The 22951-nt window shown below is 41.9% G+C and overlaps 1 protein-coding gene across 3 annotated transcripts in view; it reads right to left on the bottom strand.

Moving 5' to 3' along the window:
• fermt2 (FERM domain containing kindlin 2) overlaps positions 1 to 22951 on the bottom strand; it is a 37794-nt gene that overhangs the window by 12986 nt on the left and 1857 nt on the right. For 2 of the 3 annotated variants that reach the window (XM_086095056.1, XM_086095057.1), the window contains exons 2-5: positions 22569 to 22727; positions 10211 to 10444; positions 4107 to 4235; positions 1668 to 1700 (exon numbers count right to left, since the gene is read on the bottom strand). In XM_086095056.1, coding sequence (XP_085951182.1) covers positions 1668 to 1700; positions 4107 to 4235; positions 10211 to 10444; positions 22569 to 22725 — 553 coding nt within the window. In that variant the 5' untranslated portion in view covers positions 22726 to 22727. The remainder of the gene's footprint in view (positions 1 to 1667; positions 1701 to 4106; positions 4236 to 10210; positions 10445 to 22568; positions 22728 to 22951) is intronic. The other variant, XM_086095058.1, reaches the window with a different exon arrangement.

The raw sequence follows: 22951 nt of genomic DNA, 5'->3' as shown, positions 1-22951 counted from the left end.
AATAATGACTTAAAGGTTATATTCATACCGAATCTCATGCTTGTATCATCACCTGAATGATTGCTGCAAAATCTCATTTATTTGCTCCACTACAGTACAGTGCACATTGACCAATGTTGAAGGTGAGCACTCTCACACTTATTAGCAGGCCAGCCATGTACCAGCTCCACACGTTGCAGATGAGTGTATTCAATAATGTCGTCCTGATGTGTATCAGCATGCACGTGACGCACGAGATGATCAGGGTTTACCCACTTAAGAGGGTACACACAAAAGACGTTCCCCCCCCCCAGAACCACCACAAAAAAAAGCTAGGAGAGCTCTTGTCTTTGTAAGACTCTGAGCATATATTTTACACAATGTCTATTTGGGAAAGGCTGATTCAGAGGCATGGGATAATCCGTCATTTCCCGTCTTTTGCCAGTAAAAGGGAAACCATGCTGGAAAGTTGCCAGATTATCTTTATGCGTGTACCCCCCTTTGTGAGTAAAGTGGGGCAGGAGTGCACTCCACGCGGAAAACTACATCGCACAACTTGGCACAGAGGGGAAGCGGAAAGCTTTCCGGGGATATGAGCCAAAGTACTTATATTGAACAATTAAGCATGCGAATCGGATCCTGTTGTTTCCATCAAACATCGTTACTCCGCTGTCCCTGATCCCCTTCTGCCGCGTCAACAAGCAACACTGTACTGAATCAGGAAGTGGGCTTGATTTGGGTTTCAAACGGAGGTCATGAGAACAGGGTGCAAGCTCGGGTGGCGAGGTCAGCCATCCTCGGCAGAGAAGGGTGGATTTTCTCTAATGCCCGAGTTCAGCGGGTCAGGAAGAGGCCTACCAGTCACTCTCATAGGGGTCTCTTGAGGAATCCAAGAGTGGAGATAGTGTACGAGGGGAAAAAAGCCGGTTCAAAAACACAACTCCTCCATCCTGTTTACAAACTCGCTGATATGCGAGTCAAAGTCATTTCGAATGCTTACATGCGTCGACTCCCACACATGGGATTCATAGATAGACCACCACAGGCTGTTAAGACTGAGACGTAACCTTTCTCATTCCTTCAAATGGTGGAATTTCCTCTAAAAACAGTTTTTATAGTGAAGCTTTCACAAAGAAATCGGCATTCAAAGATAAGCATGGACTGTGCGAATGGATTTCACATTTAAAGTTTGGAAAACTGGTTGAATTTGGTCACCTATTCTGTGTCAGCAACTGGAAAAAGATGGCTTTGAAAGGCAGTGTGTAACGTTACGACCAGATATTGCAATCTCCTCACTTTTTCTCACAGCTGATATCGGAAGAACATGACTTGATTGCGAGTCTTGCTTTTATAATAAGCATTCCGATCCCACAGACGGTGATGTCTTCTTAATTTGAATGGACAGTTGGCAACAAATTGAAATGTGTGCTAAAAACACCTAAAAGGGCATCTGTTCAATCAGCGATTAACTATTAGTAACAACTACAATGCATGCCCAGCTTAAGGGAGGCAGAAACATGGTCCTCCGAGTCAGCTGACTTCCCCTCAGAAGAGTCAGACGACCCAGACGACTGCGAAGGTTATGGATGTCATGTGATCGCCACACAGCAGCTGTGGTAGGGGTGGGGATGAAGGATGGTGAGGAAGCAGTGCTGCAGAAACAGGAGAGGACAGAAGAGGAAGCTTACCTTTGACGGGTCCGATGTATATTATCTCAGAGGCTAGGATGAAGAAAGAAAGGCAGGAAAAAGAGAGGACAGTGGAGGAAACGTCAATGGGAATATTCAGGATACTTTATTGTTTTAAGGAAGAAGAAAACAGAAGTGAAAGGAAAAAAGTATGAGGGAAATATTGGTTATTTTCAGAGGTGATATCAATAACGACTCATGTTAGTCACGTTGTAGAGGCACGGATGGTCCGCCCATTCTACTCATTGAAATGTCAAAACAGGCGAGGCGTTATTGTGACAGTCCCGAGTGTCAATGCTGACCCAAGTCTAAAAGCCAAGACCCTGGAGACATTATCTCAAGTTCTAAAATAAACGCGTTCTTTAATGTTCTTGGCACGAGGAATTTTCTCAACGGTACATTTAAAAGATAGAGGGTGAGGTCTCCAGTCTCCAAGTGGAAATAATTGGTCATATAACCTCAGTGCTATCCACAGACTGTTATTTGTGGCTCCTACCGTACAGAGCTCATACGCTATTATTTATGTGTTTAAGCATAATTTTCAAATGACGGTATGAAACCAAAATGATCTTTAAAATAAAATTAATAGGTAGGAAAAATAAAACATTGGACTTGACTAATTGATTACGTCAAAATGGAGCAAATTACTCCAAAAATTTGTTTGTTCTTTAAAGAGGCACATAAAGTGAGTTACAACCACGCTCAGTTAATTTCTTCAAATATCATTATTTTAGTCATTTATTTAGTAATTCAGACTTGACTAACATAACTAATTACATCAAAATAAAGCGCACCGCTTAGTAGTAACCAGTAACAACTGCTGGACTGGCACACAAAAAAATAAAAAATAAAAAATAAATTAAATCGGCCCTGGCATTTTGAGTCAAGAAATGGGTATTTTAGTGTAAAACAACTCATAAATATTGGTCAGATGCTTTACTTGGGTCAAAAAATTGGGTCATTTTGTATAAAACAACCCAGAAAGTTGGCTCAAATTAACCCATAAAGTGGATCGGTCCATTTTTTATCCATAATTGGGTTACTTTTGACCCAACCCTCGCCTAACACATAGTTCTGCCACTGATATTGACTTATGTTGATTCAGTTTGCTGTCTATATTCGAAATGGACTAGTCCCTCTAAATTGTAGGCCAGTCTCTTGGCATAAAATGGAGGAAAATAATAATTAAAAAGCACTACATCAAAACAAGAAAAGTAAACTTGTTGTCAGGCAGTAAAAAATGACTGATAATCATGAGACCCTTGTGTCATTCATCTGTTTAAGAGGGCACTAGCATGAAAACAGGAGTTCAGAATAATCAGAGAAAATTTCCTTCATCCCATCGAGAAGATCACCTTAAAAAATAACAGTATCGGATTCATTTGCTGGTGATGACCATAACAGATTTCCGTTGAAAATTCTGATGATTATGTGTGAAATTAAGCTTTGATTCCATATCAGGTTGTTGGCTGTCTAAAGAAGTCAAAACCATGTCAGTGAAAGTTGAGTGATATTCACGCATAACTCCTCATGGCGCATTGTTCACATGCTTCAAAAGACACAAGCATAAAAACAGATGAGTTCAAATTACTTTAACACTGAAAATCTTTGAAATTTATAATTGATTTCCCATTCCCTTTGACTGTTGAAGAAAAATAAGGAAAAAAAGTCCATCCTAGCTATGTGCAATAGTACATTGAGTACATTAAGTGTGCGGGAGGAGTAGTTTAGCGACAAACTCAGCTTTAGGAGTGATTGCATCGCTTCCTCCCTCATTGAGATTTCAATCAGGAGACCCGGGCTAAGCGGTCGTGCCCTCACACACGGGACGGAATAACGCCGAGCAATTTGGCTAGCTATAGCATGTGATCTGATGGGGGGAAATGGATTGTGCACATTCTTGTCGTTAAGTGAACCCTTGGCAGCATCAAACAGAAATAATATATCTGTCCATCCAAAGACACCCTGGAGGAAATGTAGTGACGAAGGTTTTTGGGTGTTACCGCCGTCCTCCGTTAAAAAACTAAAATTGTTTTTTGGGATGTTGACATATATGATCTGTTTCTGTGTGCTTAGTTGTAACAGTGAAAGTGGCGCCTGTAGTGTTCACCTCCTCCAGCGCCCACTTGGGCCGTAACTCAGCAATGGTTGGGCTAAAGTGGACTGGTGGTGTTGCACAGCACAGTTGGGGGGTTTAAAATGGCAGCGTGACCAACTATGTGTGGAATCTCAACCATCCGTCATCCTCCCCGCCAAGGAAGCCAGGGCTGCAGAGGCCACGCAGGGCTCGTATATTTGGATCAACGCATCTTTGGTGGCTGGCGGACCAACATTCAAAATGGACGCACTATGAGAACCATCTGAGCATGACACGTTTTAGTACATGACAAAATATTCATGGTGTTTCTACTGCGCAAGCAATTATGCTCAGTGGCTGACCTGATCCAGGGGTTAACAGCGGACCCTCTAACTCCAGATCATCCTCCTCGGCTTCCTCCAATTTTTTCTTTTTCTTTTTGGGATCACGCGGTTTGCGAAGTAGAGATAACTCCTCTGGGTGACGGATATCTGTGGAGAGAGATACAGGTTGAACAATCAACAGTAGGTCCATTCTCAAGGAAAAATTCAGTGTTCAAAAGGTCAAGATTAATAAATTAATTCAGAATACTTATTAAAAATGTGTAAGAAAAAAACCCAGACTATGGAGTCAGCAAGCACATAGACACGAGAGAAGGTAAGAAATTCAGAGACAGCTGTGGCACATGAGGACTGGAAAAAAATGGCAAATCCCTTTTCTCAAGGCCCCCACAAATCTTTACTTGGAGTGTAATCCCCAAGTGAGACAGGCCAGACACAACCTCAAGCATCCCACCCCCACTTTCAACAACCATTTCTCAAACTGGCGCACACACGCAAAAGTGCTATTGGGTTGCTGCTGAACAGTAGAACTTTCAACATATCTTAAAAGCGTGTGTGCGCATGTGCTTGAAGAGTTCACAATTTGATATTTGATATAATGACTAAAACAGAGCAATTTTTTCCACTATTTACCCCCACCTCGAGTCTCGGAGGCCAGGGACGCATCACTGCGCATAGGCAGACGTCACAAGATGGTGGTGATGGTTCTATGTTTATCAACTTTTCTGTTCTCTGGCTATCATCCTCACATCCTCTTTGCCATCACGTTAACTGCGCGCACCAAGCTGAAGTACCACAAAGTAGTCAACATTCATGTTAAGGTGTTATTTTCAGTCAAACTCAAAATTATTCGGAGGTTCCACTGCGCTTGGTGGAACTCGGATAATGGATGGAGGGAGATTGAAGAGTCTGTTTAGGGAAGCATGAGCAGAGGGAGAACATGGTAGCAAGAAATCTCCTTGTTTGCTTTGTGTAACTAAAGCAAAAGCATTCCAGAGTATTAAAAACTACCAGATGGGAGTTCGCTCGCTCTCACTTTCTCCTCCTCTGGCTTCACTGTAGCGTTAAAAGCACAATCCCTGTGCCCTTATACAGCCATGTGAGCTGCAGGCGTGCTGCCACTGAGCTGGGCTCCAGCACACGCACACACAAGTCTGTGTGTGTTTTGAGAGACACGTGGCGTTTTAACTTACTACCGAGGGATAATGGGGGTGAAATTGAAAATGGTAACAACCTGTTTTTTTATTTAAATTTACCACACACCAAATGATGAATACAGAACCCAGTGCTTATGACTCAGCAAGCATCTAAGGAGTTTTTAGAAACAACTATTCGACCAATTATTATAGATTAGTAATCAGATAAAAAAAAAAAATTTAAGATTTTGCATTAACAGTGAAATGTGTATGTGTATACAATATGGTTATTAAAATGATTTAATGCAGATTAATAGTTTGACTTTAAGTACTACATTAATCTCATGACCAAAATTATATGAACGACTACACGTTTCTTTCTTACAAACAAATCCGACACAAACTCTCCCTTTGCTACAACGTTACCAACTTTGGTGGAAATAAAATTCCCTGAGGGTTTTTGTTGCTGGGAAAATTCTGAAAAACAAACGAGAAGCAGAATTCACCCGGCAGAGGAACAATAGAGATACATGACTAACTGCTCCCCGCTAGTATTTTCCTAATTTATTGCTGACGGACCCAGTAAGCGTTTGTTGAATTATAGGTTCGTAATATTTCACGAGTTGGAGGGAAAAAGTTTACAGACACTTGCCACATACTTGCGGCCTAGAGTGTTGACGCTTACAAAAAAAACAAAAGCAAGGTCCATTAGCGGAATTGACACCTCCAGAAGGACAGTTAATCTTCCATCCAGCAGACTTGTGGCAGTGAGCAGGCCTACAGCCAGCGCTGAGGGCTTGACGTAGTTCCAACCATGCAAAAAATAAATAAAAAGCTGTGCTGGAGATGTGTGCTCCCTGGAACACATGATTCACTGCAGTGACTAAGGCCAATCACGACACCATCACATTCTAAATTTACAGAGTGAGAGTGCAATCGCAGATTAAAATAAAAAGACCCTAGATGGACTCAAACCAGCGGTGATTGTGTCTTTTGCTGATATTTGCCTCATGTACTGTACCTCAAATGCAAAGAGTGAATCACTAGGCTTCCTGGCTGGTGGATCAATAACACTGGAACCAATTGAGATGAGGCTAATAAAATATGGACCGAGAAATTCCAGCTAGTTTATATGATGGAAGTAACGAAACACAATGGTATCATTACGCTGTCATTTTCTGGCTCAAAACAAGGCCTCGAAATCCTGAAAAAGTTATTCAAAAGGACAGAAATACCAAGAATATCAAGAAAGGGGCAAACAAAAGCCGATGTTCATTAAAACAGGACTTTGAGCTGAAAGCAAAGCACATTGTTATGACAACAGAGGGCAGACACCCAAAGCAGACGTCAATTGAAAGGCCACAAATGTGCTGGACCACCAAACATGCGGTACAGAATGCCAAAAAGGTCCATCCTAACACTTGAATGGCAACGTACGATCATTAAAAAAAAAAATAATAATGTGAAAGTGATCGAAGGTGCTTAAAAGGAGCCATAAATTGTACTCAAATTTGAGTATTATTAAAAGATAGCCCTCCAAATAGTTATTGGAGTAAGAGTAAAGTAGTCAGTGTTAAAAGTACCGGTAACTGGTGGCAACTATTGTAATTTCTGGACTATAAGTCGCTACTTTTTTCACTTGCATTCGACCCTGCGGCTAATACAAAGGTGCGGCTTATCCATCAGATAACAAGGGGGCGCACTATAAAGGAAGCGCAAGAGCGTCGTTTGTTGTGTAACAAACTTGAGTATTCCCCAAATTTAGCTAGCACAGCTTATTGTCAGGTGCGCCTTATAGTCCAGAAATTTCTGTAAACGCTTTATAGTGGCCACTGGCTGCTGAAGGAAACAAACTGATATCACCACATGTGCTGTAGATATCATTGTTGCCGATGAATTCAGTCAGATTCATGATTACCAAAACTTGAGAAAATATGCCCCACCTCAAATAAATTCCCCTTTTATTCCATTCAGTATGGAAAATAATCTGATATTGCCATGTGTACAGTAGACATCAATGGTGATGCTATTTAACTTGGAATCCAAGATTGTTTTATTGATTAACATGTATTTATTGTCTTTGTTTTTAAATCAGTCCAACTAAGTTCTAGTACAGATTGGGAGGTTCCACTTTAAGAGATTTAGTGTTTGATTGCCGCTTACAGGTCTTTTCCACAGCGTGCCATCGTACAGACGCTAGCTCAAGTCGTTCATGTGGCGCTTAAATAGAGCAACCTGACTCTTGTTTACGTTAAGGGGTGGTACTCAGCTGGGAAATAGAAGACCCTTTTTTGCCGTACCTTTGAACTTGCAGCTCCAGTCATGCGTTAAGTCACTTGTGAAGACTCAATCATGAGGAGGTAAACAATGGCGCTCTGTGCGGGGGTTTATAACATGGGAAAGGTGACTGAAGTTAACTCTGGGATGTCTAGACCAAATGAGCCCATGTCTGACTGGACAAATGGGTGAGGAGGTGGTTCTAATTAGCGGCAGATGGGTGGGTTTTGTGGAAAACAAACACTTTTGTGGAACTGCATCATAAAATGTTAACCTAAAAGTTTGCCATTGGTAATGAAGTGGTTCACATGCATAAGATGGATGAATGAATTGATGGATGATGGGCCCTGTAACGTTGGTCCCTGTAATGTTATGGACCAAACCAGTAAGTGAATACTTCTCAATTTATGTTTGTGCATTCTCTGCACTGTCATATGAAATGAAGTCCTATTTCGGAATGTATTCAAATTAAAACATTATCTGATTAATCAATTGAAAAACTATTTACAGATTAATCGATTATTAAAATGATTGTTAGTTGCAGACCTAGTATGTATTAAAAGCGTAGCATTCTCGTTAAAGATTGCTCGAACTGTGCCCGTGTCGGAATGCCCATGAACGTGGGAGAAGTAGGTTTTACGATGGGAGTATTCTTTGGACTTCCGACACTGTGCTTATGAATGGGAGTCTCCGTGTTAAGGAGTTTTGGCTAGTGATAATCCATCTGGAAGGCAAATTACAGTTGGTTTAAATCGTAGAATTTGAGATTGGTGCCAATTTTGAAGTCAATAGAAAACTCAAGGATTAAACTCAACAAGAACAGTTTTATGAAATCCTCTTAATAAAAGTTAATAGGAATAAGGACAAGCTCAAGACTTTCTGCCAGAATGTTCAATATTCTTGACTTCCACTCTTTTGCAATCAACATATCAAGTGCCACCGCAACAGCCAAATCTTGCAACGACTCGGCATGCACCAAGTCTGCCAAAGACGATTTGTCCTGAATTTTTAAGCGGCTAAAATAGATATATAACAGACAGACACATTCCCGAACAGGGCGGCCCCAGCCAATGGCTACACGCCTGTTTCTCTACCATTCCTTGCCTTTTAAAACATTTCCATATCGCTACACTCCATAAAAATGTAATTTGCTCTTTTTTTGTGGAGCTCTCTGATCGAATAAAATGCTCCATTCCTGCAAATTTCCAAAAGAAGGCCAGTAAAAACAGGAACGCTGCTACATGACCCTGGCTGCTGAACGCCGTCCAGTAAGAAGGACGCAACAGGTGTGCTGTGACACTCCGTGATGGACAGATTCATAAGAGGCGCGGGAGGCCAAGGAAAAGTGGGCGGTAGACAGTTAAAGGTTTCTAACCTCTGACTGTTAAGTTGGCGACAGGATAGTGTGGTACCAGGGATGTCAGCCCCTTTTAAACAGCCAGTCAAAACTGGCTTGTTCCAGCCGACAAACCCATTCCTTGTGTATGTGCTGCACTGCTGCAAGGGCGCGAGGACCGAACGCCGTGTTAAGTTGGGCATTTGCCGTGGCGCACCTGAAGTGGAACATTTTTCACAATATGGTGACGTCAGAAGGCACATCCAATAGGAACAAAGGTTGGCGGAGTGATTTAAGAGTGCCAAAAGCAATAGACCAACCGGCAGGTGCTCATTTACCTGCTAGGGAGCTAGCACCTGGGGCTAAAGCCAAACTGTGGCAGGGTTATTACTTTCTGGACTTGGATTTGTCACCTCTGCCAACCAGTTGGAAAAGTATCCATACTACTTCCTGGTCGACTGCTAAGCAACCACGTCCAAATATAGACAAGCTTGCACCGAAGTGCTGTCATCCTTGCGCACTGCCCTTCAGTGAACGCTGAGAAAACCAAGAGCAGGGTGAAAAGGCCTTAAGCGTATTCCGCAACACCGTGATCAAGGTGTGAATTTTAACACCTGACACAGACTTCTCCCGCACTGTTGTGTTTAAAGCAGCATTTGTCTATGAAAACCTATCCAGGCATCCAACTGTGATATCATCCACCCTCTTATTTCCCTTGTCTTTGGGAGTTATCCAATGAGCAGGCGTTTGATATTGCATGATTTCCACTTGCTATGCCAAAAACGATAATGTCTGTTTACCAAATAGAAGCACAAGACAAGATGGAGCCTGGGTTCCAAGAACATGAGTCGAGAGAAAACAGTGCGCTACCAGTTGGCAGAGCTGACTGAGCATGTTGGGTAAACACTAGCGGCGGGAATTGCGGAGCAATGCATGATTCTGCAATAGATTGTGAGAGGTGACAAATCTAGGTCCAGAAAGTAAAAACCCTGCCACAGTTTGGCTGTAGCCCCAAGTGCTCCCTAGCTAGCTCGCTAGCTAGCTCCCCGGGTGTTTGTTTACCTGCTAGGGAGATAGCTAGCCTGCCACAGTTTGGTTTAAGACCCAGGTGCTAGCTATCTAGCTCCCAACCTAGCTCCCCGGTTGCTTGTTTACATGCTAGGGAGCTAGCTAGCCTGCCACATTTTGGCTTTAGACCCAGGGGTTAGTTAGCTAGCTCCCTAACTAGATGCCTGGGGTGCTTGTTTACCTGCTAGGGAGATAGCTAGCTAGCATGTGGGGCTAAAGCCAAACTGTGGCTGGGTTTTTCCTTTCTGGACCTGGATTTGCCACCTCTGTAGATTGTGGAAGGGAGGGAATGATAGCGCTCCACTTACTAAAGGTCTTGCAGATGTCGGAGACGGCTTTAAAGACGCGGTCGGAGAAGTTGACTTTGACCTTCATGTGCTTCATGTTGGGCAGCTGTAGGCGCAGGAGCTTGTGCTGTGGCGTGAAGAGCAGCCGGGCATCGGCCTGGATGCCGTACTTGTCCAGCGTCCAGTGGGTCTTCAGCAGCCATGTCTTCTTCTTCTCCCACCACAGCGCATGGTCCGACCAGTCCTTCTTCACATCTGGTGGTGGACACATAACATTAGCATGAAACGCACAAACAACAAACTGAAGCCAACAGGTATTGAGCGCGTTTGTCTGGTCCGGTCGAGTGTTAGTTTTACATGAGCTGCTAATTTCATTTTATACCTGTGCTGCAGTTAATGTAAAAAATGTGATATGTGAGTCGCATCAGTGATGCAAAATTTAAGCTTTTAAAGAGTGCTCTATTGTTTTTAACATGATCATATTACGGTCATATCACTATTATTACTCTTTATACCTTAATGAATGACAGTAATGTTAAAATGTAACCTAAAACATGGTCCTTAAAGTTAAACTGGTTTGAACTCGTGAACTAATTAATGCAAAAATCAACAATGGGAAATTTTGCTGTGGTTTTCAAAGGAAAAAATATATATCATACAATCACACAGTGGATGGCGTTAAGACTTTGGCGGTCCCAATGTAATTCCTTTCATCCAATTGGATGCATAAATCAAGGACACTGCCGGCATTGGTCCAACATGTCAACCAAATGTCCCTTCTGGGGAGAAGATCATATGTAGGGGTCTTCCAAAGAGTATTTGTTAGGTCAAAATGTGAGGGAGGAGACAAGAACTGTTTGAAATAAATGCCAGGCTACACAACCCGGAGGGGCTATCGGGTTCATATACCTGTCGCTTTGTTGCAAAGTCATACTGTGATCGCTGGAAAGCAGGGACAAGCCACCCAAAACACAGCATTGCTTCCAGGCTCCAATGACGTAGCCCTGCTCTCATTGTGTGTGATGTGTGGAGGGTGAGGACCTCGGGGATTGGAGGAAATTCAAAGCAGCTGTTTTAGCGCGTGAGGTTCCATTTCAGAGGTCAACTCAACTCTCCACAACTGATTTAATATGTGAAAAAAAAAAAACATTGTCCAAAGAATAGTTTGATAATTAGAATTTTAGATTTCCCCAGGAGTAGTGATGTCATTACTCCAGCATTATTCAAGACGTGGTGTCTCATTTCCTCCGCCTACGTACACTTTAGACACTCTCCAGCCCATACACAGTCTCCCCGCAGGTCTTTCCCTTTGCTTGCGGAGTCACCGCTCAGATGCAGACGTCCGTTTATTAAATCATTCTTTTATCTGTTTAGCTGTCATACAATATTGATATAGTGCATGTGCCTTTAAAGGCTCTGAACGGAGATGCATGGTAACTGCAAAATGACACCGAAATGGAGCAAAAGACAGCAAAACGTCAGTTTGAAGAAATGAGATATTTACAGACGCCAAAAGTAATCCTAATTATTGCAATAGTGATTAGGTAACGGGTCACACTCCTGCCTAGTTCTTCCCAAGTTATCAGCTGAGCACAGTGACATGTCTTTTATCAGCTAATGTTTCTGGACGTAAGCAGAGTGGACTAGTAAAAGGTAAATACAAACCTTACTCTCTTAAAAAAATAAAAATAAAAAAAGAACAAAACTAAGATTTGTCTCGAGCTGCAGCCCAAAGAAAACCAAACAAGAGTTGCTCATAATCATTCAAGGCTTAACACATTAGCCATATGTGGCACCGAATGTCACATCAACATGACTGCGGCATATCGACGAAGTGGAAAGCTCTCATTGACAGTGTATGTTGTTTTTCCATCATAAATAGCAATGACTGACTCATTGCTTCTGTCCCTTCTTAAAAAGGAAAATATTACGCTGATCTTGAAAGTGACTGGATGCCATGGAAACCTAAACCCTTGAAAGGGGCATCCGTATGAACTGTTGACGCCCTCCTACAGATCCCATCTAAAAAGGGCCTGAATGAAAGGGATTAGGGGGGTAAAGCAACAGATTGGCTGCTTAGAATCAGGAAACAAGACCGCTGTGATGCCAGGCACAGCAAACCAGGTCGAGGGAGAGATTACAAAAAGTGATTAGGACTGCGAAGAAAGTTCAACAAGAGAGTGGCCACCAGCCTCTCAATGCAGATGTCATTATTGTGGGGTCCAAGTGGGGGAGTGAGGTGAGGGAGTGTTGTTTGAGAAGTAGTTGCTTCCACAGCGTTTACGCTGCAAACACTTGGTAGCAGAGTGAAAACATTCCAAAGCTTTCTTTGAAGGGGGACCTTGTGTGCATTACTAGCGGCATAGGGTCTAGCTGTCATCACCACTTCCTGATGCCTCAACTGTGCACCACCTCTTCATTGCTACCATAACAAGCTGCTTTCACACAGTGATGCCGCAAAATTTCGCTATCCAAGCCGCAACAGCAGATCTACTGAGGTTTTGTCCACAAGACTCTTTTGCTGGATATGAGCCGTAACAGCAGAAGGGGAGGGCATGTAGACTTTGTCCAATTTTGGGGTGGGTTGAGGCTGTGTAGAAACATCCAGAACCCTTTACGATCCAGTAAAATTGTCACGGAAGATCTAAGAAGACTGACAGGATTTATCTAGTTTCAGGGGTAATTTAAGGCTCGGGGGAACCAGTTAAAAGGTAACTGAAGCCTCTTTCAAACAGAAAGTTACACGGCATACCACAATCAGATAATTGGCTGCATGACGACAACGGAAAGCGACAATCTCGGAAGGTGGACAATCGGCGGGTCACGTTTGTCCATTGCCACCATGACACAGAAAATAAGGAGTAAGATTCCCAGCATTATGAAAATTGACTTAAGATTTGCATTTATGCGTTGGCCAAGAGTTGAAGACAAACATTAGGGATCTGTAACTTCTGTATAAACAGCAATCACGTGGATGAAAAGGTGGAAAAATGATGGCATCACAACAGTCGTCTCAACTCTACAGGCAAGAAAGAGGTTGGTAGGGAAAACTGAAAATAGTCAAATGTATTTTCCTAAGAGCTTTTTTCTATAGCAGGCATGCAATTTCTGGTGTCTGACAGCAACGCTAGCACTTATCCATTCACTCTTCACCACAGACCAAATTCTATAGAAATCAGGAAATCTAAGCCCTCATATAGTCAGCCTACCTAAACCACCATGCTGACTGGAGGGAGACATGAATGCACATTAAGCCCTTTCCATGCTGCCTGTCAAAGGGCTCTTTTTGTCTGTGCCGTTTACTGTATACAGAATAGCAATCAAGACGTCGACCAAAGAATTTTCCACCATCTGAGGTAGCATCAGAGTCGTAAAAAAGGCAGGACGTTGCCTCCCGCCTGTTCGAACGTACACCCAGAAGCTAAAGGGGCAAACACTTCCCATCTGCAAGGCTCACTTCTACCTGATCCGGGGGTTCACTTCTACGATGGTGGCAAAAAAAAAAATATACTTTTGCCTAACTTTTACCCAACTCACGTCTGCCCAAAGATGCCACCAGATAGCGCCAAAGCAACAATGCTATTTTCTGAGTACAAGAAAAGAGATTAGGTGAGTTTTTCAGCAAAAAGCAGAGGATAGGTATAAAAGGAACTTCAAATATTCAGTTTACTGTATACATTTTGGATGTACTATTACAGCTCCAGCGTGGTAATGTTGGCTACTGCAGCTCTCTCTTTAACAAATATTTTCCTGCCTATTAAGCGATGCTGCGTCACTGCATGAAAGGCTTCACTTGGCTCTGGTGCAACCATTTTGCAAGCTCTCATATGAAAGAGGTTTTAGTTCAGTTCCAGTTCCTAACAAAAGCCTTCTCGTCTGCGTTTCGATGCATGGTCAGGCTTGGGGCAGGACGTTGGACGTGTTCTTTCTGCAACGAGGCGGTAACTTAATCCACGCGCAGTGAACAGGGAGGGCCAATAGCATATCCAAGATAAAAATACAGCCTGCCAAACCTGACGTAATGCGGCAGCCCGGGGAAGAAGCAGGAGGGGGCTGGCTGAGGGGGCTAAGTAATTGGGTGCATTAAACGTGGACCGGCGAGCCCCTCATTGGAGTGATGGGTTTGTGTCTTGAACAACAAGGGTAGAGGAAGTGAAAAGGAGAGGCGCCGTTTTATGACCTCTACAGGACGGGAAAGATGAGCCTAAGATTGAATGTGTGCTGTGTTCTTATTCATCCATTAAATGCATTAGACGCGTGTGTGTTTGTACGTGGGCACGCTTTAACGAGCTAAATTAATCCATAAATTATGGTAAAGTGATTCGTTTTTATTCAGCTCTTTCCCACCAGGACGGCAGTCAGCAAAAAAACAGCTGCTTAACACTGTTTACTAATTAGATTGAGGGGTATCAAACCCTTTCAAGGCACACATTGCTCAAAAGAATAATCCAGGAAATGTGGCTTTTTTTTAAGCATTCGCCAAATGCTGGTTCACATTAGCGCTGATGCTTATACAGGCCTTGGGGGAGGGACAATGGAGATGGATGGAGGAGAAAATTAAAAGGACACAAAAAATGAAGGCGGATCAATAAGAGAAAGTCATTGTAATAAGTGACTGCTCAGGCCAGAACAAGAACTAACCATTTCCTATAGTATAGTGAAAGCCTCTGCAAACATGTTGATTTAGTGCCAAACAAGGTTCTTTTAGTTAACTAAAAATAACGGGAAAAAAACAAAAATTCAAAAAACAATTTCGTTAACAAAATGAAATAAAAACGAAAACTAACTGAAACTACATTTTATGTTTACTAAACTAACTAAAACTAGCTATAATTCTAGCAAAAATGTCCCTCGTTTTAGTCTTTAGTAATCAATTTAATGCATGAGCCTTTGGGAATGATTTATTTTGATATTAACCAGAATAAGGACATTTGAAAGTGTCGTCATCTAGCAGCAGCCAATAGAAAAGCGCCTTCAGATGACGTTGTGCCCATTGTGTTTTTTAAAATATTGCGCACAAGAAAAAATAATAAAAAAATAATACTGAAACTAACTAAAACTAAGCGTTTATGAAATAACTAAAACTAATAAAAACTAACAGAACCACCCTGAAAACTAATTAAAACTAACTAAATCTAAAAAACAAGACAAAACGAAATAAAAACTAACTAAAATGAAAAATTCCACAATTATAATAACCCTGCTGCCAAATGCTAAGAATCAATAACAAATTCCTGCAAAGGATTTTGTTCAACCTTAGGTACTTCAAATGTCTTCTACTTAATGATAATTTGGGGAATTTCTTCTATCTAAACTGTCTTTCTGCAGCATAATGCAAATATTGTTGATAATAAACGCCTAGTTTGGTTCGAGAGAGAGAGAAAAGAAACAGCAGTGACAGTCAGCTGAGTTTGCATGCAAAACACGAGACTCGTGACATTGACAGATAGGAGTTGACACATGTGGCCAGTCGCAGTGTGTTTGCACGCACGCGCACACAGTGTTATCTTTCACAGTCTGTGATGCTTTTGCAAAGGTGCGTTGGTTATGGGGGATTGGAGGGGCATGATGGCAAAGTTCAGCATTTCCAGTGGATAAAACCACAACAAGAGGGGGTGGTTTGCCGTGTCGATTCTATGGTGTCGCCAGTTTGACGCCGCGAGACTGCAACTTTGTTTCCATACACAACATGGACACATCTGCGGGTTTGTTTGCCTAAATCAAGCATCTGGTTTGTGAAAAGGCAATGTTGGCTAACATTTAAAACGTAGTGCAAATGGTTGGTAACAGTAGGCCTCCGTTTAACAGTGTCACGCGAGATACCATCAACACCAGATAGTCAACATGAATGCAAAAGCTGCGATAAAAGGCAGGTGATGACAACATCTGTTCCGCACATTCAAACACAAGGTTAGTGGAGCTGATTGAAATGATACAAAACACAAGCTCATGACAAAAGCGGCAAAACTTGTTCATCTGACTCATCAATTTTACAGCAGAAAATTAAATGACTCGTCTCGGAGGTATAGTGCAACCCAACCGATACCGTACTGAAGGCAAAGCGGTAACTCATTTAATATGGATATCAGAAAAACTATGTTGTATTTTATACAAAGTAGCCTAACTATGAGGTTTTTCATTTTTATATAATTATTATTTTAAATGCTATTTTAAATGTGGTGACATTATCTTGGGCGAGGCAATATGGTAATATATATTTTTTAGCTTTTTAGCCAGCATAAAATATGTTCAAAATGTCAATTAGGCTTGTGTTCTTAAGTCAATGATACCAGAAGGTCACGACTGGACTCGAAGGCATCAGGGGACATTACAACAGTTTGATATTGATTGTGTTGTCAATAACAGTTTCACCTTTAGGGACACTAACCAGTCTAAAGTAACTACACGCATATGGAGGACCAAAACTGCCAAAATTAAAAATAAATAAATGACTAAATAAATAAATATATGAATGAATGACTAAATAAATACATTACTAAAAGTGAAAATAAAAACGGATATAAAAAAATTCAATAATTTGAAAATTAAATCCAAAAAAATAAATAAAAATGGAAATAAAAACAACAAAAAATGTGCAGAGTACACGCAGAGTAAGCTACAGTATATGTACTAACTGGGGCTGTTTCAATACTATAGCCCTATCCGTGCATGGAACATTTTAGAGATGGTGAAGGCAGAATACAAGCTGGCAAGACAATAAGTACAGCCATGCTAGCATTGATGTATTAGAGGCCAGATGGCTATTAGTGTAAACCTTCGAGACAGGTAGTTTATGTCCATTTATGTCATCATCCAAACAGCAGCAAGCGTGTGGTACACTACACTCTAGTGCTTCGCATCATCCTGACGCGGCTTGATACAATTAGGGACCTTGTGGAATAATAACATTACCAAGAAAGCGAGGAGGGGACTCGGATCAATGGAGCAGATATGCAATATGCAATATGGATCCCCCACGGGGATGATGATGAGCTGCATCTCTGCTTCTAGGTGCACTTGAGCATTAAAGTTAGCATGGATGTTTAAGGTGCAGTGGCAGCTTGACTTACGAGTGCCCCAACTCAAATGTTTTGAGTTAAGAGCTTTCTTGGTTGCGTTTTTGCTTTGAGTTGCCAGAAATAAATTTGACTTGCAAAAACAGGAAATTTCACAACATTCAGACACCATCAGTTTACATGCTTATTTGCGTTGTGGTGAATGTACAAAAATCTGTTGTTTTCTGCTTGCATTTTATATTTTGTGAGCTTGCATTTTGCCAAATTAATTTCATAAGCATGGGTCCTAAGAAATAGTGTATGATTTTTTAACTACAGACCATGAAAATTTGGAGAAGCTTGGATTTTACGCTTTATTTTAACAGCAGGAATCTTTTCCTTTTTTACACCATAGGGATGTCAACGGCTTGTCACTGACACCTGCATTGAAGAACCGAGAACACTAGCTATTGTGTTTATTGGAAGTGGGGAGAAAACGGGAACTCAGAAAATAATTTATTTTTAAATAAAGGTATTTACTGTATGCATGTACACACTGCGACAATAAACACTGTTAAATCACTGTCGGGTAAAAGGTTATGCCTTGGCGGGGGGGAAAAAACAAGACATTGTTTGGGTCTTCATTGTGAAATGACTGTACAGTGGAACCCTAACAAAAAGTGCCGTATCAATTTACTGCATTGAGACACAGGTGTGCGGTGTTGCTACAACAATGCCAGAGGTTCTAAAATGTCCTTGCACTGGATTCCTTGTGTCGCATAAACCACCGAAGGAAAACGGAAGGGACAGAAAGTTTGGGAGGCTTATATGGAAGTGGCTGATTGTAAGTGTTAATATTCTAGACGATACAATATCACAATACTTAATAATAATAATAATAAATCTAATTTATATAGCGCTTTTCTAACAAAACAATAATTGATAAATCACTCAATCCATTCAACTAATGAAAACTTAAAATTTTATATTGCAATACTTGGCCAATAAACACCACAAATATCAAGATAGAGTGATTGTGTGATAATGTATACGATACTGTCAATCACACTATCTGGTATGTAACTAATGAAAATTATGATATGACAATATTTTGCAAATGATGCCATTATCATCAATTGGGCGGTCATCATTACATTAGAAAAAAAACACATCCTCAACACTAGAGTATATCCGCATTCTATTTTCAGAATGACAGTAATATTAATACTACGATACTTCACAATAACAATACATTGTGTACTCATTGGTCGTTTAGTTCTGCAGTGAGGGGAATACTGACAATCACATTAGATAACAGGTTCAATCTTTCAAAGCACCAATACGATACCGTATTGTAAGCGAAAAGCATACAATACATCACAGTATCGATATTTTGCTACGCCCGTAGTAGATTTATTGTATGCTGGAAGTTGTCCATAGTCAGCATATGAGCAGAGAACAGCACAATCACTGCCCCGCAGCATCTTGCAAGTGAAACAGGAAAGCGCTGGCCTGGGCAGGACCGCTATTTAGGCTAACTACTTCCTGTCAGGGAGATTAGGAGCAGGATGATCCCTGAACCGCTTTTTGATTCATAAAAGCCAAATCCTTGCTCGCGACATGACTCTACACTTTGAGAATGCCGTCAGAGTTGGGTAAAGTAATCAAGGTTATGGTTCACCAAGAGGTGTTCAAAGCTAACGTTTAAATGAAAAAAAAAATAATAATCTTAAAAAAGTGACAGAGCAGCAGGAATTGGCCAAGCTGCAGAGTGCGAAAAGAAGGTGCGTATAAAAAGCCCAGAGGAAGTTTGACATCCTGTGGTATATCGCATCTGTTTCCTTGCAAAACTTGATTGTTGGAAAAGTAAAAAGAAAAATTGACAAAGTTCCTAGCAAGATTTTAGAAAAAAGTTGTCTCGTAAGCGAGTCCACAAGAAGATTAAGAGGTGTGTGGATGAGCAAAATAAACAAGCACCAAACCCTGGCTGGCTACGTTGCCTTTTTGGGCAGTCAGGACCTGATTCAGGAGCCGCTTGCTGTTTTTAGGTTGCTGACACTTTGGAGCGCACGCTGCATTCTTTTCATACTTACGTTTGAAAAGAACCAGATGAGAAGATTGATGACTAATCTATATGTTTAAAAGCACCAATGATGTGTGAGGAAAGTTCTCTGTGGTTGACCGGTCCGCTCCGTTTCAAGGCTCCCCTTCACTGGAAACAACTACTTGAACGATCAGTCACAGTACAACAGTTTATGTTTGCTCAACTTCTATTTATGGAACAGCTGAGCAGCCAGCACCGCAGCCTTGGTATCACTTTGAAACGGAGTCTAACACACTATTGATTTTTATCTCTCTCTATATATACCTATATATCTTCTTTTTTTATTATTATTATTATTATTATTATTATTGCCTTGTTGGTCATCAGTCTTACGTGCACAATATGCTTAGAGTTAGCTAATAGCTACCCAGACAAACCGAAGACTGACTCTGGAAATAAAAAGGGGGAGGGACAACTTAATTTACACTGATCTAAAGAAAAGCAACTGAGGATGCTGGAAGACGGCAGTTCAATAGGTGGTCATCGTGTTCCGCTATGTCACGGACAAGTCCCAGCAACATGAATTGGATGCATTGAAATTATAACCCGGATTATCTGTGGGTCTCGGTTTTAGTTAGAATGCCCCTAAGTAATCCAAGGATTCCAACTATTTGTCCATCCACACAAGAGGGTATATAGTCAAGTTTGGAAAAGAGGCGTGGGGGAACTCTTATAGGAGGGAGGGATCTTAGAATGTAGCAGTGACGGCAGCGACAGGGGAAACAACATGCCAGACCCTGGAAGTCATTTCCTGCTGCATCCAAGACTTTTATGGAATTCTAGTAGTAGCGTGGCTGACGAGGTCCTCTCTCCGACCCCTCCCCATTGTTACTTCATGCGTCACCCCTCCCTCCCCGTCACCCCCCACGCTACACTCAGCTGCAACTTTGTTAATATACTGTACACAGCTGGTTTCAGTAGCACAAGTTTTCCTTGCTTCGATACATAACGACACATTTTAACTGATTATCAAAGTAAATATAGTTGGTTGGTTGTCGAGGACGCTGATGTGTCCCACTGGGTATCCATTAGCAAATAACACTTAATGGTCTTTGTGATAACAGCTAATAACCTTATTTTTGAAACTGAAAAAGAAAAAGAAAAAAATCTTATATCAAACAAGGGTGGGTAGACTTCTTAATAAGCTCACTTTGTTTATACTGTATTTTTGCTGGCCAACCGCACTTGATACGAATCAATAACCCCAGTCTTGACACCTGAACTTGACCCTTTAACGACAGCAGCAGTAAATCCAATAGAATCTCCCGCCCGCAAGTGTTGTTTGTGCAATATTTGCATTCTCTTTTACAGGCACGGGCAGCACTTTGTCAGAGAACAAGCAAACTGACAGAAGGGTGAGAGCATTACGAGAGGGCGGCTTTAAATAAGGGTTACCATGGGGGGGTGGAAGTACAGCTGTGATCAATAGCTGAGTGCCTTTCTGGCATTTGTCTATTTAATCCATTATCGAAGGCCATCCGAGCCTGCGATAGTGCGTGTGGGACGACCGGAGAGGAAGAGTTGACTGACTGAAGCAGGCGAGTGAGCAAGCATCCGTCAAATGGCGTGGCCGTGCTCACGTGCGCCAACACGTGCACGAGCACCGGCGAGAAACACATTTTATAAGGACAGCTGTTATTGTCAACACATGGCCGCGTGGATGTGGTGAACATGTACGACATGTGAATGTGAATGTTCACAACATACACGGAGCATCGGGCGATTAGGTTTAAAAATAAATATACTCAGTGATCGACATTTGCCTCCTCTGCAGGAGGAGGTTACTTTTATCCGAGAAGAGATTAAGGGCAGTGAGAAAATGGAGCATCACAAATAAGTGGGGAATGAAGTGTATAACATTGAAACAATGAAGAAGAATGAAAGTTTTCTGTTATTACTTCTCAACATAAAGGAGACTTTTTTTTTTTTATCCAAGAGGAGATTGAGGGCAGCTAGAAAAGGGAGTGTAGCAGCAAATGTAGACTGTGGAGTATATAATAATCCATCAGCAATGGAGGATAATTATGGTATTGACTACTCTGCATTAGGAGACTATTTCTTAACTGAGAGGAGATTAAGGGCACTGCGAAAATGGAGTGCTGCAGTAAATTAGAGACTGTGGGGTATACAACTACAACAGTGGAGGAGAAAACCTGTATTTAATTCTAAATATAAGAAGACATTTTTTTTATCCAAAAGAAGATTAAGAGCAGACAAAAAAAAACAATAAAGCAATGTGGACACTGTGGAGCACAATACTACAGCAACAGGGCAGGAGAAAAGCAAATCACTTGTCCTTGCTTTTTGGCAGAGGGAGACCAATTTTATCCAAGAGGAGATTACGGGCAGTGAGAAAAGGAAACAATGTACCCAACTGGAGACTGTGGAGTATAATACTACAACAATAGACCAAAACAAAGTTTGACTCTACTTGTCGGCATAAAGAGACTAATTTTAAGCAAGAGGAGATTTAAGAGCAGCTAGAAAAGAGAGTGATGCAACATAGTAGAGACCATGGACTGTAAACCTACAACAAGAGAGCAGAACAAGGGCCATCTGTATTTACGTCTCTGTATTTTATGAGAGGAGATTGAGGGCAGTGAGTAAATAGAGTGCTGCAGCAAAGTGGAGACTGCGGAGCCTAAGACTAGACCAAACATGGAGACAAACTAGTGCCACCTTACTAAATACTGTAAGCAGACTCGTTTTATCCAAAAGGAGATTCAGCACAACAAGGAATGGGAGCGTTGCAACAAAGTGGAGACTGTGGAATACAATACAAAACGGCGACCTGTTTGGTAAGTCAGCTGACTGATCTGTCGCCATGCTATCTTATGTTACAGGCGTGTTTGAATGCTAAGGAATTTAGCATGGGCTAAACGGTGACCGGAAAACAAAGAAGCTCAACGACACAAACCATCGAGCGGCTCAAGACGAGCACAGTGAACAAAAGCCTCAAATCATGAGGCGGCCCGGGACAGGAGAGCTAAAAGCGGGAGCGTGGGCCGGGAATAAAAGCCTTGTGCTGCCCTGTAGGAATGTCGGGCATTCGGGCAGGCAGCCCTTCACACACGACACACTGTCACTCACCCCCCCCCCCCCCAAAAAAACCACACACGCATCTTTTTTTCCTCTGTGGCCCTTGTGAAAGAAATGTGGTACTGTTCAAGAGGCTGCAACACAGAACCAGTGTAACCCATTTGCGCCCATGCTTGACTGAGTTAGCATTTCACTGGGTAATTTCTCGTCATTTTGTTAATGACACTTCGTCATAGCTCACCTAATTTCTCCACCAGCTTGAGCATGACACCGCCTATGTGGATCTCGCCAGTGACCCTCAGCGACACGTCTCGGTGGAGGTCAGTGACGTGCATCTTCAGCTCCCACGTCCCGTCGGCGTAGCAGCCATCCGGCATCCGGATCCCGTCCAGCGCCATTTCTGTCCCACCCAAAAAGAAACAACCACACCACAGTAAGAGACTATTTTGCGAAAGAAGACTTTTGGATTCATGGTGACGCAGCTACAACAAGCAAGAAGAGTTCAGTTGCCTCAAAACTAATTTTGCAGTGGATGACTGAGAATCTACAGTAAAGAGACAACAGTAATAAACAATGTGAAATGAACACCTTGTGTATTTGTTCACCCCTTACCAGGTTTGACAT

Source organism: Leptonotus elevatus, chromosome 14 (assembly GCF_054856555.1).
Source record: "Leptonotus elevatus isolate MCC_2025b chromosome 14, RoL_Lele_1.0, whole genome shotgun sequence".
Classification (NCBI taxonomy): domain Eukaryota; kingdom Metazoa; phylum Chordata; class Actinopteri; order Syngnathiformes; family Syngnathidae; genus Leptonotus; species Leptonotus elevatus.
The sequence above is the reverse complement of the archived record's forward strand: the minus strand, read 5'-3'. Positions and strand labels throughout refer to the sequence as shown.